Source organism: Myotis myotis, unplaced genomic scaffold (genome assembly GCF_014108235.1).
Source record: "Myotis myotis isolate mMyoMyo1 unplaced genomic scaffold, mMyoMyo1.p scaffold_m19_p_3, whole genome shotgun sequence".
Classification (NCBI taxonomy): domain Eukaryota; kingdom Metazoa; phylum Chordata; class Mammalia; order Chiroptera; family Vespertilionidae; genus Myotis; species Myotis myotis.
In genome coordinates this window covers 22382429-22400012 of record NW_023416335.1, presented here as the reverse complement: position 1 = coordinate 22400012, position 17584 = coordinate 22382429, and the positions used below count along the sequence as shown (strand labels likewise).

The following is a 17584-nucleotide window of genomic DNA, read 5'->3' as shown; positions in this document are numbered from 1 at the left end:
CATCTTCTGAGAACACAATGGCACAAAATTAGAAATCAACTAAAATAAACACAATTTTAAAAAATCAAGCACATGGAGGCTAAATAGCATGCCATTAATTAATGACTGGGTTACCAAAGAAATCAAAGAAGTAATAAACGCATTCCAGAAACAAATCACAATGAAAACACAACAATCCAAAATCTATGGGACAAGTGAAAGCAGCCTTGAGTAGGCAGTTCATAGCTCTACAGGCCTACCATAAAAAACAAGTAAAACTGATAATAAATTATCTAACCCTGCAACTTAAAGAATTAGAAAGAGAGCAACAGGCCCAGCAGAAGGAAGGAAATAATAAAGATTACAGAAATAAATTTTGCAGGAATAATAAAGATTGCAGAAATAAATGACATAGAGACCAAACAAAACAAAACAGTACAAAAGATCAATGAAACCAAGGGCTGGTTCTTTGAAAGGATAAAAAAGATTGATGAACCTATATCCAGGCTCACCAAGAAACAAAGAGAGAGGACCCAAATTAACAATATCAGAAATGAAAGAGGTGAAGTAACAACTGACCCCACAGACACACAAAGGATTGTAAAAAAAATTCTACAAACAACTCTACACCAACAAAATCGACAACCTATACAAAATGGACATATTTCTAGAAAAATACAATATTTCAAAACTCAATCAGGAAACATCAAAAAACCTAAATAGGCATATAACTACTGAAGAAATTGAAGCAGTCATAAAAAAAACTTCCAGCAAACAAAAGCCCTAGTCTAGATGGCTTCACAGGAGAGTTTTACCAAACATTCAAAGAAGAACTAAAACCTATCCTCCTCAGACTATTCCAAAAAAATTCAAGAGGAAGAAACACTTCCAAGCTCTTTTTATGAAGCCAGCATTACCCTAATCCCAAAATCAGATAAAGACACTACAAATAAAGAGAATTATTGGATAATATCTCCAATGAACATAGCTGCTAACATCCTCAACAAAATTTTAGCAAATTGTATCCAGCATTACATTAGAAAAATTATATACCACGACCAAGTGAGATTTATTCTGGTGATGAAAGGCTGTTACAATATCTGAAAATCAATAAAGGTGATACATCACATAAACAAATTGAAGACAAAAATCCCATAATCATATCAACTGATGTAGAAAAAGCATTTGATAAAAATCCAACACCCTTTCTTAATAAAACTCTCAGAAAAGTGGGAATAGAGGAATCATACCTCAACATAATAAAAGCCTTACATGACAAACCTATGGCCAACATCACACTCAATGGGCAAAAACTAAAACAATTTCCCCTAAGAACAGGAACAAGACAGTGATGTCCACTTTTGCCACTTCTGTTCAATATAGTACTGGAAGTGCTAGCCATAGCAATCAGACAAGAACGAATAGCCCTAGTAGGTTTGACTCATTGGATAGAGTGTCGGTCTGTAGGCTGAAGGATCCTGGGTTTGATTCTGCTCAAGGACACATGCCTGGGTTGTAAGCTTGATTCCCAGTAGGGGGAGTGCAGGAGGTAGCCGATCAATGATTCCCATCATTGATGTTCTATCTCTCTCTCCCTTTCCTTTCCTCTATGAAGTCAATAAAAAATATATTTTAAAAAAAGGAATACATTTTAAAAGAAGGAATAAAAGGCATCAAAATTAGAAAAGAATAAGTAAAATTATCATTATTTGCAGATGACATGATATTGTACATAGAAAACCACAAAAACACCATAAATAACTATTAGACTTAATAAATGAATTTGGCAATGTAGCAGGATATAAAATTAACACTCAGAAATCTATCGCTTTTTTATACACTAACAATGAAGCACAGAAAGAGAAACTACAAACACAACCTCATTTATCATTACAAAAAAAAAAAATTAAGGTACCTAGTAATAAACTTAACTAAACAGGTAAAAGATCTGTACTCTGAAAACTATAAGACACTGAAAAAAGAGATAGAAGAAGACATAGACAAATGGAAGAATATACCATACTCATGAATCAGTACAATCAACATCATTAAAATGTCCATAGATTCAATTCAATCCCCATTAAAGTACCAATGGCATACTTCACAGATCTAGAACAAATGCTCCAAAAAAAAATTATATGGAATATAAAAAGTCCCCAAATAGCTGCAGCTATCCTGAGAAAGAAGAACAAAGTTGGAGGGATCACAATTCCAGATATCATGTTATATTAAAAAGCCACAGTTCTCAAAACTGCATGGTACTGGCACAAGAACAGGCATATAGACAAATGGAACAGAACAGAGAACTCAGAGATTGACCCAAGCCATTATGCTCAATTAATATTTGATAAGGGACACAAGAGCATATGATGGAGACAATACAGTCTCTTCAATAAATGGTGTTGAGAAAATTGGACAGATACATGCCAAAAAAATGAAACTAGATCACCAGTAACACCATTCACAAAAATAAACTCAAAATGTATAAAGGACTTAAATGTAAGACAAGAAACCATAAAAATCTTAGAAGAATCCATAAGCAGCAAAATAGCAGACATATGTTGTAGAAATATTTTTACTGATACAGCTCCTAGGACAATGGAAACTATGGAGAAAATAAACAAATGGGACTACATTAAAACAAAAAGCTTCTGTACATCAAAATAAACCATCAACAAAACAACAAGAAAGCCCACTTCATGGGAGATCATATTTGTCAATGTTATATTCGATAAGGGTTTAATCTCTCTCCAAAATTTATAGGAATTCATACAACTTAACAAAAGGAAGATAAACAATCCATCCAAAAATGGGCAAAGGACCTAAAGAGACCCCTTACAAAAGAGGATATAGAAAGCCAAGAGACATATGAAAACACTAGTGGCCCATTGCACAAAATTCGTACACAGTGTGGGGTGGACTCAGCCCAGCCTGCACCCTCTCCAATCCAGAACCCCTTGGGATATGTCCTGGGATCGGGCCTAAACAGGCAGTCGGACTTCCCTCTCACAATCCAGGACTGATGGCTCCTTCACTGCTCACATGCCTGCCTGCCTGATTGCACCTAACGCCTCTGCCTGCATGCCTAATCGACCCTAACCACCTCTGCCTGCCTGCCTGATTGCCCCTAACTGCTTCCCTGCTGGCCTGATCACCCCACACCCATGACCCAGGATTCCCTCATCCAGACGGCCTCAAGCACCCGGGACCCGGCCTTCCCTCCCTTTGGCCGGCCCAAGACACCGGGGACCCGGGCCAGATTTGCCTGGGCTGGCCACAGCCACTGGCACCTGGGACTGCGGGCAGATGGGCAGCTTCTCCTTTTCCCGACCACAGCCACAGCCGCTGGCGCCTGGACCTCAGGCGGGCAGCTTCGGCTTCTCCTGGGCCGCAGCTAGAGCTGCTGGCACCTGGGACTGTAGGCGGGCAGCTTCACCCGGCCTGGATTTCTCAGGAAGGACATCTGGCAGGTCATCTGGACGACATCTGGTCTAATTAGCATATTACCCTTTTACTAGTATAGATGCTCAAAGTCAATAATCATCCTAGAGATGTAAATCAAAAGGACAACCTCACTGCTGTCCGAATGACCATCTCACAGCTGTCCGAATAACTATCATCAACAAATCAACAAACTACAATTCCTGGGTAGGATGTGGAGAATAAAGAACACTTGTGCACTGCTGGTGGGTATGTAAATTGGTGTAGCCACGGTGGAAAACAGTATGGAGTTTCCTCAAAAAATTAAAAATATATCTCTCATTTGACCCAGTATTCCCACATCTAAGAATATAATCCCAAGATAGGAGAAACACCAATCAGAAAGGACATATGCACCCCTATGTTCATAGCAGCACAACTTACAATAGCTAAGATTTGGGAACAGCCTAAGTGCCTATCACCAGATGATTGGATTAAAAACTGTGGTACATCTACACAATAGAATACTATGCTGCTCTAATAAAGAAGGAACTCCTACCATTGCAACAGCATGGATGGGCCTGGAGAGCATTATGCTAAGCTAAATAAGCCACTAGGAGAAAGATAAATATAACAAGATCTAACACATATGTGGAATATAGTGAACAAGATAAACTGATGAACAAGATAAAATAGATCCAGAGATACAGAAGCCTTAAACAGACCATCCAACCTCTGAGGGAAGAGACAAGAAGTGGGGGGGAGATTAACCAAAGGACTTGTATGCATGCATATAAGTATAATCCATGGACAGTCAGTAGGTGGGGTGAGGGTATTTGCAGAGGGGTGGTGGGAATGAATGGGGAGAGGACAATGGGGGGGGTATTCATAGGTAATACTTCAAACAATAAAGAACCTAAAAAGAAAAAAAAATAGAACATTATGGCAGTCATTGAGAGACTGGTGAAAAAATATCAGTGATAACAGACAAATTAAACTTTTTAACTTCCAATCTATATGGCTTTGTTAAGAATTCCCATAACTACATGAACATTACAATGAATAATTCTTCCCATTATTAATTTTATGTATATTTATATTTATATATAAAACTTTATATATAAATAAAATTATATATAAAAATATATATAATTATATATATATATATATATATATATAAAACTTCCACCAGGCATCACAAGTATTTATAAAAAAGCATAAAATAATCTTATGAAAGAAAATACTCAATAACAGAAATCACCAATTGAGTAATAGAAGAAATACTTGTTTTAAAATGGAAATCAATTTAAGACAGAAAATTTCACCACCACCACAATTTGGGGTGGATTGGAAACAACTGCTGTTAGTTATAATCCAATGTATTATAGTGTAGTAGAAGCCTCCCACACATACAAAGTTACACATTGTTACAGGAATTGCATACTGATTTAGATATCAATACCATAAATACTGGTCTGCGCATTTCAATGAAGAAGCAATTTGCCGGGGTCCAACCACAGCGGGTCCAGGGGTCCCCAAAGGTGTGGACGGAGTCAGCAAAGAAAGAATGACACGGAGACAGTGTTCAGTTGATCAGCAGCCTAGCCAGGATCTCCAGCCAGGATCTCCAGCCAAGTTCTGGTCTGGATCTCCAGAGAGGTTCTGCTTAGGATCTCCAGCTAGGTTCTGTGTCCATGTTCTCTTGCTAGGTTCTCCAGGTTCTCCAGCCAGGTTCTGTAGCCATGTTCCCTCGCTAGGTTCTCCAGCCAGGTTCAGTCACCAGGTTCTAGTCAGGTTCTCTTGCCAATTTCTGTAGTCAGGTTCAGTCCAGGATCTTTTGCCATGTTCTCTCCAGCGAAGTTCTTCTGTCTCTAGGTTCTGTATAGGTTCTGTCTTCTAAGTTCTGTGTTCTTACATCTGTATTTATACCAGTTGATTCCAATCCTATCAATCTCTATTCCAAAGGTTAGGGCGTTTCTTATCTCCATTCCAGGGAGTAAAGATTATGTAGCTTAAGCATGATTGTTCGTAGTTAAAGTGATTAATTACCCGCCTGGCACTTAGTTAAGAGGTTTTATTCCCTCCCTAACTTCAGGAAAAATCCCTACCTGGGGAAACAACCTTTCTCGGAGAGGTGACCTTGGTTAAAACACACAGCGCTAAGGGGAGCAAACATATTAAGAACAGTATGCCATATATGCCAGGTCCCTTGAAACAGCAAGGATGGACCGGCTCCCGGCAGCAATTGACATATATTTATGCCCTGCTGTATTGAAATACACATCTTGAACACTTTAAATTATATCTGCACTACAAAGAAAGGATGTTTCTTATTCCTTTTGAATTTAAACACAAAACAAAGATATGATGAAATGTATCAATAATGCATACCAAGGCTTTTTCCATAATGATTTGTATTTTCAGAGTTCTTGTTAATAGTGCAATATCCGATTTTTTCTGTGAAACAGAGGACATGAGATAAATAAAACATTTTTAAATTCTTATATGGTTTATAACTATGTGCATTATATATGTTCACAGAGAGATATAGATAAATAAATATCCTCATATATAAAAACCCAGGATCCATAACATCCAAAACAACCAAAGGTCAACCGAATGCGAGGCTAGGGAGCTGAGGGAGCTGGAGCTGATCAATCAGTGGCAGCGGTGACTGGCAAGCGGGGACTGGCAAGCGGCTGAAATGCAGACCTCTTCATCCCTCCTCCCGGCCCTCAGACTCTGATCTGGGGGAAGGGCTACTCCAAGAAGCCCGCACAGATGCACATGACATTGGCCTGCAGTTCCCGCTGGATCTGGACGTGAGAGTGAAGCCTGTACTGCTGGAAGCCACATTCCTCATTGACTACATGTTCTTCAAGAAGCGAAGAGGCACTGGGCCCTCTGCCATCACCAGTTAGATGGCATCTCAAGGTGAGGACCATCACCTCAGCCAGAACTCATGATGGTCACCTGGCCTGACCTGGCCCCTCCTCAGAGGCAACCCTTTCCTCCATTTACAGCACAGAGGACAGACATGGATACCTAAGAGGCTGGGGCCATGTTGCCCCATCCCTACCCTACTCCCCTGGCCTCCTTCACCTGTGGCCTGAAGGGTATGTATGAGAGCCCTTCCCCTGCTACCTCTCACCACTGTCTCCAGCCATCCTCAGAACACAGGCATATCTGCTTTCAAACTTGCCCTGCTCACTTCCTCTCACCCCCTTCCAGGGCCTCTGCTCTGGATGGGACCTTTCAAATACAGGGCTCTAGGTTTTACAAAAGAGCTGGGGTGGGAAAGGGTAAACAACACCAAAAATGACTGATATGGCCACTCACCTCTGCCTCAGCTTGGCCAATTAGTTCAGCTTCAGAATGTGGCACTCAGAGAAGATTCCTACTTTCCGAGCAATGTCTCTAGGGCCTCACCCCAGGGCCAACCTCCTCTCCCTGTCCCCTTTGGCCCTCCCACAGCTGGTGCTTGCTGCAGCTCCCTGTGCCTTACTTAACCACCCTTCCTTCCCTGTTTCTACAAAGGAGGCTGCATCTCTGTAGGTTATGTTCATACTAGAGGCCCAGTGCACAAAAATTTGTGCACTCGGGGGGTCCCTCAGCCTGGCCTATGCCCTCTTGCAGTGTGGGACCCCTCGGAGGATGTCCACCCCAGTGGGGACCCTCACCCCAAGGAGATTTGGCCAGCCTAGGTGAGGGGATGATGGCTGTTTTCAGGCTGGCCACACCCCCTTTAGGGTGGGAGGTCCCCACTGGGGTGCCTGGCCAGTCTGGGTGAGGGGCTGAGGGCCATTTTCAGGCCGGCCAAGCACCCTGGCGATGTAAGCTCCCAGCCTCTCCTTTTTTTCTTTTTTCTTTTTTCTTCTGGGATTTGTTTACCTTCTATAATTGAAACTTTGTTGCCTTTAGCGGAGGCCTGAGGAAAGCGTGGCTTCCTCCATCACCAGGGACAACCCACTCCTGCTCACTCCAGCTCCGTGGCCACTGCTGGCTGAAAGCAGGTATCTGGGGTTGTTTACCTTCTATAATTGAAACTTTGTTGCTTTCAGTGGATCTTAGAGCCGGGCCGCGACAGGCGGGGAAACTTGCCTTCCTCCATCACTGGAGCAAGCAAGCCTCCTGCTCGCTCCAGCTCCATGGCTGTTGGCCGCCATCTTGGCTGGGTTAATTTGCATATAGTCGCCTCGATTGGATAATGGGCATGGCTTAAGGTATAGTGAAAGTATGGTCAATTTGCATGTTTGTCTTTTATTAGTATAGGATAAACTTTGTAACGTTTTGGAAAAAAAGTAATGACCAAGAGAATGCCGCAGTCAACGCCTGGAGTGCGGCTCAGTAGAATGGAGAGAAGGGAGAATTCCATAAGTTGATTGATGCCAACTTATTTCTGAGTGACTGCCTGGTGTGTGACAGTTGTATGACCACAGAGGAAGGAATCCAAATTTCTCAGCAGTGGTAAGGATCAGCAAGCAGGCAGGCAGTAAGGAGCGAGGGGTTCCTGACTGCGAGAGGGATTTCCAACTGTCGGGTCTAAGCCAGCAGGCAGTCATCACCTGAGTGGTCCCGGACTGCGAGAGGTGTGCAGGCTGGGCTGAGGGACACCCCCCCCCCCAGTGCACAATTTCATGCACCGGGCCTCTTGTTGACACATAAAAATACAGATAATAGGAAAATAAGAAAATGCATGCCAATTAAGTAAATAAGCAGGTGAGATTCCAAACAAATATTTTAGGCACCAATCAGAAGCTTTTACTTTATATTTTTTATAATTAGAATATTCAGCTGAAACCGGTCTGGCTCAGTGGATAGAGCGTCGGCCTGCGGACTTAAAGGTCCCAGGTTCGATTCCGGTCAAGGGCATGTACCTTGGTTGTGGGCACATCCCCAGTGGGAGATGTGCAGGAGGCAGCTAATCGATGTTTCTCTCTCATCGATGTTTCTAACTCTCTATCTCTCTCCCTTCCTCTCTGTAAAAAATCAATAAAATATATTAAAAAAAAAGAATATTCAAAAAAATTGTTGCTGCAATGAGGGAGAAGCCATATTTCCTTTCTCTCAAAACCTTCCTCCAAAATCCTGCTCCAACCTTCAAGCTAACAAAGTCCCATCAACTTTCCCCCAAACATTGCCTCCATCATTTTTATACTTTTAGGTATTTATATTGACTTCATTGTGGCTTAAACCCTGTAAAATTCATCCATTTTAAGTATACAGTTACATTGTTGGTATTAATATATACAGCCATGTAACCATTTCCATAAGTAAGACCAAGAATGTTGTCATTACCCTCTTCCAAGTCAATAGCCACACAGCTCAAGGAAACCAATGATCTACTGTTTGTTTTTCAACATAGGTTACAATGATCTATTCTAGAATTTCATATTCATGGAATCATATGACATGTACTCATTTCTATCTGGTTTCTTTCATTCAGGATTCATCCATGTTGTGATTATTAGTAATTCATTAGTATCTTCCTAAGTAGTGTGCCATTGAAAATATCCGTTGCAACTTACTTGTACATTTACCTGTTGATCATTTGTAGCCATTTCAGCTTTTATAAATAAAGCTGCTATAAATATTAATGTACAGGTCTTTGTGCAATTTTTTTCTTTCCTTTCTTTTTTTGGTATTTAGAAATGGAATTCCTGAGTCATACAGTAATTGTGGGGGTCCAGAGTGGTAGGAAAGAGCCAGATTGCTGGAGCAGGGCATGAGTTAAGCAGCCTGGTGTAGCCACTGCTCCCAGCAGGCTGGGCCCCCCAACAGCCTGGGGCCCCTAGCAGGTGGGGTCCCCTCCTTCTATGCCCTGCCAAAGGTGAGGCTGAGGTGGTGGAGCAGTGGAGATAGCAGATTCAGCATGTGAAGGCTGAGAGCCCCTCCATGCCTTGCCCTCTGGAGGCTCACAATGTGCTGGCCCTATGGTCCCCTGCTGATGGCACCCTGGGTCTCTGGCCACTGTGCTCCCTCTGTAAGGGACAGACTTCAGGCCCCTTCCTTTTCCCCTTCCCCCAGAGTGAATGCCACAGGAGTCCTCACACCCTGTCCCCCCTCACCCTGGAAGAGCATAGCAACACAACCAGGAGGCCCAGGAGGTTCTTCACAAGATGGTGAGGTCATTCAACCAGGTTTAAGCAGCCCCAGAGTGAATCCTTTGACATGGAGAGGATCCTCTAATGAGTATCATGAAAAAGAAGATTCTAGAAAGTTGTTACAATATTTTAATTTACCAACTAGTTTCTGATAACTGTAGATTATGGTTTTTCTGTGAGGGCAAACTGGAGACAGTCCAGATGTGTTTTTCTTTTCTGTTGGGAAATAATATTAACACCAATGTCTTAAGTGACTGCAATAAATTTTCATGTCTGTGTTTCCTTGTGGGAAAAAAAAGTGCCAGATTTTTTCCTAAAGTCATTTGATCATGCTGCATTTTAACAAGAATTAAGTGGCAATTTTTACATATATATAATATGTTAATGAATATTACTTAAAATAAGACACGTAAAATCTATACATATATATAAAAGGCTAAGCGACTTTCTCACTGGCTGGTTGGTTGCTCCATATGACGCGCACTGACCACCAGGATGCAGACACTCAACACAGGAGCTGCTGAGCTGCTGTGACTTGGCAGAGGTGGTTCTTGGGTGACGCACCCTAGAACCAGAGAAGAGGGAGCCTGATTCTGGAGTGTGTCACCCGAGAACCACAATCTCACAATCCAGGACCCTTGAGGATGTTGGAGAGCCCGTTTTGGCCCAATCCACACAGGCCAGGCAGAGGTATCCCACCTGCCAGAGATACCCCACTCACTCCAAAGATACCCTTCTATCCGTGGCACCACCCCAGGTGTGGCTGGCTAGGGAGGGACCAGGGGAGGTTGGCTCCAGGCCATGTCCGGCTGGTTTCACCCAGTCCCACCTTGCTGACCACCTTGTAATTAATTTCCTTTCAATGTTTAGAATCCATGCACCAGGGCATTAGTAATTTAATAAGTGAAAGAATGCATTGTCCTCTGAAGAGCAAAAAAAGAATTTCAAAGAAACATGAATGGTTAGATCATTTTTTGTTTAAAAAAGATTTTATAAATTTATAAATCCACGTTTATAAGACTAGAGGCCTGGTGCATGAAAATCGTGCATTGAGCGGGTGTTCCTCAGACCAGCCTGCACCCTCTCCAATCTGGGACCCCTCGGGGGATGTCTGACTGCCAGTTTAGGCCTGACATCCCTCTCACAATCAAGGACTGCTGGCTCCCAACTGCTTACCTGACTGACTGCCTGATTGCCCCTAACCTCTTCTGCCTGCCAGCCTGATCGATGCCTAACTGCTCCCCTGTCAGCCTAATCACTCCCAACTGCCCACCCTGGCTGGCCCAATCACCCCTAAATGCCCTCCCCTGCCAGCCCAGTCGCCCCCAACTGTCCTCCCCTGCTGGCCTGGTCACCCCTAACTGCCCTCCCCTACAGGCCAGGTCCCACCCCACTGCCCTCCCTTGCAAGCCTGGTCGCACCCAACTGCCTTCCCCTGCTGGCCTGGTCACCCCTAACTGCCCTCCCATGCCAGCCATCTTGTGTCTGTGGGTGCCACCATCTTTGAGGCAAGGGCAGTCAATTAGCATATTCCCTCTTTATTGGCTGTGGGCACCACCATCTTCGTAATGGCTTGAGGGACAATTAGCATATTCTCTCTTTATTAGATAGGATACATTGTAAAAATTAGACCAAGTATTCCAAAATTCTAAGAACACTATCTGTAGATGATATTTGGGACAACATCTTGAATTTTTCTACTCTTAAATTTTCTAACAAAATACTACTTTTATACAAAGTTAGAATATGTATTGGCAAGGAAAATATGGACAAAATAATAATCAGCAAATCTGGGTATCATTGCATTAGTAGGATGCAAATTCAATAACAATGCAACTGTATACATATATAAGAGGCCCGATGCATGAAATTCTTGCAAGAGTAAGCCTTCCCAGTTGCAGCAGCGTCAATCCCTCCCTCTCTGCCTGAATTCCTGGCTCGATCCCGCAGCTGCAGACCCAGCTATGTCCCAGAAGGAAGTCTGGAAGAACTTCTGCTCTAATTAGCATACTATGCTTTCATATATATAAAACGTGAAATTAGGGGCAAGGAATACTTCCAAATTATATATGACTAAACATATTCTTATTCATATATTCATAAAATACTTAAATATCTTATAAGAGAAGGTTTCAATATAATTAATATGTTTAAATTTGTTTTCTAAATGTAACAAATTTCTATGAGAATAAGTTTATCAAACGTAGCAAAATGAAAATTTCAGAATATGGTGGCTTACTTCTGACTTCACCAGAATCCTGTAGGCCTGATCTCCCAATTGGATCATAGGATAATTGTCTTGTAAGGGGAGAAAATCAGCTTTATTATTCTTTATTTGATAAAGCATATGCTCAAACATAGCTGAGGATTCCAATGGTTCAATTCCATAACTGACATTCACCAACTGCAATAGTCCCCTGAATATTTAAATACATAAAAAGACATAAAAGTAATTACTATAGATTTTCCTTTTGAGAAATGTAAATACTAAATAAAAACTTTTATACAAATTTTGATAGTTATTTTATGGTCTAATTAAATCTAGGAATCATCCTATTTTACGCAAATTAATTTTTGACCTAATTTTATACCATCTGTCTGTTATGTCATCTACAAGTCCCTGTGGTTCTTGTAGAGCTAATCCATATGAATATCCTTTTTACTAGTAGACTTTTTCTGAATAAATTTTACGGTTGTATGCTTAGGATAGAGACAACAAAAAATAGAAAATGCCCTAGCTGGTTTGGCTCACTGGATAGAGCGTCGGCCTAGGGACTAAAGGGTCCCAGGTTCGATTCCGGTCAAGGGCATGTACCTTGGTTGCAGGCACATCCCCAGTAGGGGGTGTGCAGGAGGCAGCTGATCGATGCTTCTCTCTCATCGATGTTTCTAACTCTCTATCCTGTCCCTTAGTCTTGGTAAAAAATCAATAAAATTATTTTTAAAAAAATAGAAAATATAAGAGGAGGACAAGGAAAAGAAAACATATGAGAAGAAACACAACCAAAGCCCATATTTTCTTTGCTTTCACTCTATCACTCAAGGAATTTGGAAAAATTAAAGTGTTACACAAAATTGTCAATCATGCACATCTCTGGAAGTTGCCATTACCTGAGTCCAGAACAGGTGCTTAGTGTCACGACTGAATTTGGAATCTCTGCGGCATATCCTTGGTAAAAGCAATGCCTCTAACAGGAGTACATAAAGGTACATTCATGAATGATCTGTACTTAAAGTAGTTTTATACTTACGTTCTAGACATTATGAAATGTAGAGATTTATCCAATTAACCAATATTATTTACAAGATATCCCATTGCCTTTTGATCTACCTATAATTTCTTCCTCTTAACACTTGTCTGCCTATAAATCCCACTAAAAAAAATCCTTGCTATAATAAAGAATTCTATAATTTTGAAAGGACCTTTTAAAATAGAAGGACATGTACCTTCCCAAACAAAAAAGAAAAAAAAAAAGCTAAAGGAGTTTATCACCTCCAAACCAGTATTATATGAATTGTAATACTTTAATGTAATACTTCTTCGAGAATAATAGGAAGAAAAAGATAACAATAAATATATGAACAATAAAATGGCAATAAATATATGTCAATAATTGAATCTAAAAAAATAAAATAAACAAGCAAAACAGAAACAGAAAAAAAGAATAAATCCTAATGTAAAATGTAAGATTTAATAAATAGTAATATATTAATATTGGCTCATAAATGGTAACCCAAATAGCATTCTAACCCAAGATGTTAATAATAGGGTAACTAATTTGGGAGGATGCAGGGAAATTTTCTGTGCTTTCCACTTTTTCTCTTAAGGCTAAATATGCTGGGGGAAAAAAGGTGTATTAACTTTTAAAAAGATATTATTGAGGAAATAAAAAGGCAAGCTATGACCTAGATGAAATGATTCATAGTACATATATTTCATTTCATTTACTTATTTAAATTTTATTTTTTTAATTACAGTTTACATTAATATTATTTCATATTAGATAATTTACAATGTGTTTCCCTTGATATTTTTAGTACCCACCTGGCACCATAAATACTTTTTGCAATATCATTGACTATAATTTCTAAGCTGTACTCTACATTCCTGTGAATATTCTGTAAATGCCAACTTGTACTTCTTAATCCCTTCCCTTTTTCACCCAGTCCTCCAAGCCCCATCCCCATCTGGAGAACTTGGAACTCTGGTACCTTGCTGATAGGAATGTGAAAACCTGCAACTGGTTTGGAAAACAGTTTGGAGGTTCTTCATAAAGTTAAATGTAGAATAATCCTAATGATCCAGAAATTTCATTTCTAAGCATATATATTAGAAATTGAAAACAGGTTTTCTAAAAAAAAATTTGTACACAAGTGCTTATACCAATACTTGTTTAAATAAGTAATAAATGAATGAATAAATAAATGAATTAATCAGTAATTCATGGAAGCTTTCTTATCTTTCTTTTCTCAGCTGCATTTCTTAAGTATATGATCTGTAACTGCCGACTCATGCAATTAACAACATTAATTTGACTTCAATTGTGAACATCTCACTTATTTTTCAAAGTTACCCAAAAGTACCTTAATTTCTTCATATTTTTGTCCTTAATATTTCACCTTATTGATCATCTTTAGTTCAAACTCTCATCCCCATGGACTTTCTTTTCTTTTTTTTCCCATTTACTTTCATAGCAATAGTCTTCTCAGAAGCTCCCCCAATATTCCCTTTCAGCAAATACTCCCTTCTCTTCCCTTAAAAGTCTAGTGAAATCTAGAATCAGTCCTATTCCTTTGTTAATACTGTGCTATTAAAACTTTAGAAGCATCCCATTCTCTTCTCCGTATTTGCTTATGCATTTTAAGTTCCCATTCATACATCTCCATCAGTAACCATTTGATTTTTGCAAAACTAAGCTGAACCACCATCCCCCACCCACTGCCAGCAGTTGAACACACCCTGCTCCATGCCAAGCAACAGCTGCAGCTACCTCCACCAGCCCTGGTGCCAGCAGACATTGTAGCTTCAAGCCCTTCATAAAGTATAAGGTTTCCCAAACTCTACACAGCAGCAGGGGGCAATTCAGACTCTCAGCTCCTGGCCCTGCACCCAGTTAGAGAAAATGATCCTCATGAGAGATTTCCCACTTAGGATCTTCCTTAACCAAGAGACACTAGCAAAGTTAACGCAGATGCCCTAACCGGTTTGGCTCAGTGGATAGAGCGTCGGCCTGCGGACTGAACGGTCCCAGGTTCGATTCTGGTCAAGGGCATGTACCTTGGTTGCGGGCACATCCCCAGTGGGGGGGTGTGCAGGGGGCAGCTGATCAATGTTTCTAACTCTCTCTCTCCCTTCCTCTCTGTAAAAAATCAATAATATATATATATATATATATATATATATATATATAATATATATATGTATATATATATATATTATATATATATATATATATATATATATATATATATATATATATATAAATTTAACACAGAAACAGCTGGTATCCTGTGGCTGAAGAACAGTCAGAGGAAATGCTCTCCCTCCCATGGGTTCTTAACCATCCAACCGCACCTGGCAATACAGTTTGTCACAGCAACGTGCCTTTTACCCCTACAGGCTACACAGGCAGAGCTCCAGCAGGAGCTTCAGGAGAGCACTACCATATAACATCAAAGGACCCAAGAAGGCTAATTGCCATTGGAACAATAGAAAACACTAAACCTATACTTAACCAGAGTGACTGCTTTCAAATCTATATTATTTAAACATGAAGAAAGCAACCAAAGTACTGTATGCATGCATATTAGCATAACCAATGGACACAGACACTGGGGCAGTGGGAGCTTTGGGGGGGAGGGGAGGGGAGGGGGGCAGCATGGCTGGGGGGGATCAATAGGGGGAAAAGGAGACATATGTAAAACTTTGGACAATAAAAAAAATAATAACGTAAAAAAAAGAATGCAACTGGAAATCACACCCTATATCAACAAACAAGGAAATCACAGCAAAAAAGGGAAAACACAACCACTGATACTAATGTTGACATGAGGCACGTATTGAAACTATCACACAAAGATTCTTAAAAAGCTATGAAAATGTGTTACAATGAACATCAAAATTAAATTCAATGGTGGAGTAAGAAGCCCTGGCTCCTCCATCCCCCAACAAACACACCAATTCAGCAACACTTCACAGACAATTTCCCTTTGTGAGAAACCAGAAACGAATAGAAAGCCTCTTGCACAACATAAAAGAGTGGAAAATCAGTTACCAAAGCCAGTAGGGAGGATTGGGAGACATTTTCACCAAAACTCTGCCCCAGAGCACTGCCATATGATCAGAAAGACATCCTCTAGTTACCGTCCTACTGATGGGTGGGAAGCGGTTTGCTCACAAGGCCAGGGCCCTAATGTTTCTGAGGGGCTGACCCAAAGAACTAGTATCTGTGACAGGAGTCCTGGAGATGTTAGAAATAAGGTGAGCCCCCTAGTTCAGGGGTTCTGGTAGAATACATAACATACTCGGAGCCAGGCAGCAAGGCAAACATCTTCACTTCTATGTAGAAAGGTGCGCACACGTGGTCGGGAAGTGCATGCACACAGAGCAGGCGGCTGCTCGGCTTTATAGCCCCTGATGCACGTGACCTCTCCCTTGCTCTTGATTGGAGCTCTGGCTCACAGTCTTTGAGATTGGCTAATCCAAAGGGAGGGTTTGGCCTTTGTTATTTCAGATGGCAGCCTCCAGGGGAGCTGCAAGCCATGCAGCCAACATGGCCACTGCCAAGTCACGCAGTCCAAAATGGCGGCTGTCTAAACTGTTCTTTGACAGAAAAGATGACTTGTTTATTCTCACAATTCCCCCCTATACTTTATTGAAACTCTTTTCTTCAAACTCGGCTCACATTCATTGACTTTCATGCTCTGCAGTGTCTAGGAGGAGACTAATTTGCTGTTTGGTCAATGCCATTTCAATTAACCCTTGGGTAAGACCCCCCCATCCCATCACTGTAGCTCCTAATCCAAGGGGTGAATGTGGACACCATCACCCTAGTGCATTAAAGAAAGGACCCTCGATCCCCGGTTCCAGCTCTCTCGTCACTAAAACTGTCGATGCTTTAGGGCCTCAGTGACGTCTGTCTGCTGTGTTGTCAGGGATGCGTGTACAGGACTGACCCCAACATTACACATCTTCCTCCTTTTTCTGCCTGTTCCCCCAGGTCACCCTACTGCTGGCATCTAGCTCTTCACTATCCCTTTAACTGCGTCTCGAGTGTAGTTAACAAGCCTTTGCTGGTGATAGTAAATATAATTAATCCACCAGATTCTTGTTCACAGTGACCACCAGCACAGGACAGACTTCTACCCTTAAACTCCCTGGCACTCCTCCTGGAACCCCAAGGGGATCTGTGTGTATATGGGGATCAAAGGAGCCCCTTAGACTCTCTCTCCTCTTCCTAGTCTGTCCATTGAAAAAGGTTTATGATATGCCAACGTGAAAGGGATAACCAATCAGAGCACAAGTTCCACTCCAACTGCTGGGCAAGGCCACAAGTCAGGGTCCCCCATGACACCACCCGACATCAGCTGGGGGTATCGACAGTGCAGCATGATGGGCTTCGGAAGATGCTTGGCTATTTGCACATCTGGATAAACTTCTCATAAACTCCGAGCACTGTTCCCCCCTTTGAGAGGCATAGTTTACATTGGAGGACGGGCCAGATCATTTTGGGGGGGTCCTAGATCTTTACTTCTGTTGGGTGGGAACAACAAGGCGAGAGTCTTACAGGAAGCGTTTCCCCAGGTGGTTTCCCCCTGGTACAAGGCAAGCACACATTCCATCCCGTTACTGTCTGAGGTCCATCCGAATGGGAATGGGACCCCTTGGGCCTCTAGTCTTCCTGCCATACAAGCATAATAATCGCTTTTACTCAGGGCATGTACAGAATATGTAATCCATTCCAGCTGGGCATTCGTTCTCTTATATCCTACTTCTATTTGCATAGTGGTGACAGTAGTCTAGGGCAGTGATCGGCAAACTCATTAGTCAACAGAGCCAAATATCAACAGTACTTCTTCAA

The 17584-nt window shown here is 41.4% G+C and overlaps 1 protein-coding gene across 1 annotated transcript in view; it reads right to left on the bottom strand.

Moving 5' to 3' along the window:
* Window positions 1–17584, bottom strand: part of LOC118649823 (A disintegrin and metallopeptidase domain 3-like) — a 116943-nt gene that overhangs the window by 71147 nt on the left and 28212 nt on the right. The window contains exons 5-7 of the mRNA XM_036297238.1: window positions 12615–12691; window positions 11743–11920; window positions 5791–5856 (exon numbers count right to left, since the gene is read on the bottom strand). Coding sequence (XP_036153131.1) covers window positions 5791–5856; window positions 11743–11920; window positions 12615–12691 — 321 coding nt within the window. The remainder of the gene's footprint in view (window positions 1–5790; window positions 5857–11742; window positions 11921–12614; window positions 12692–17584) is intronic.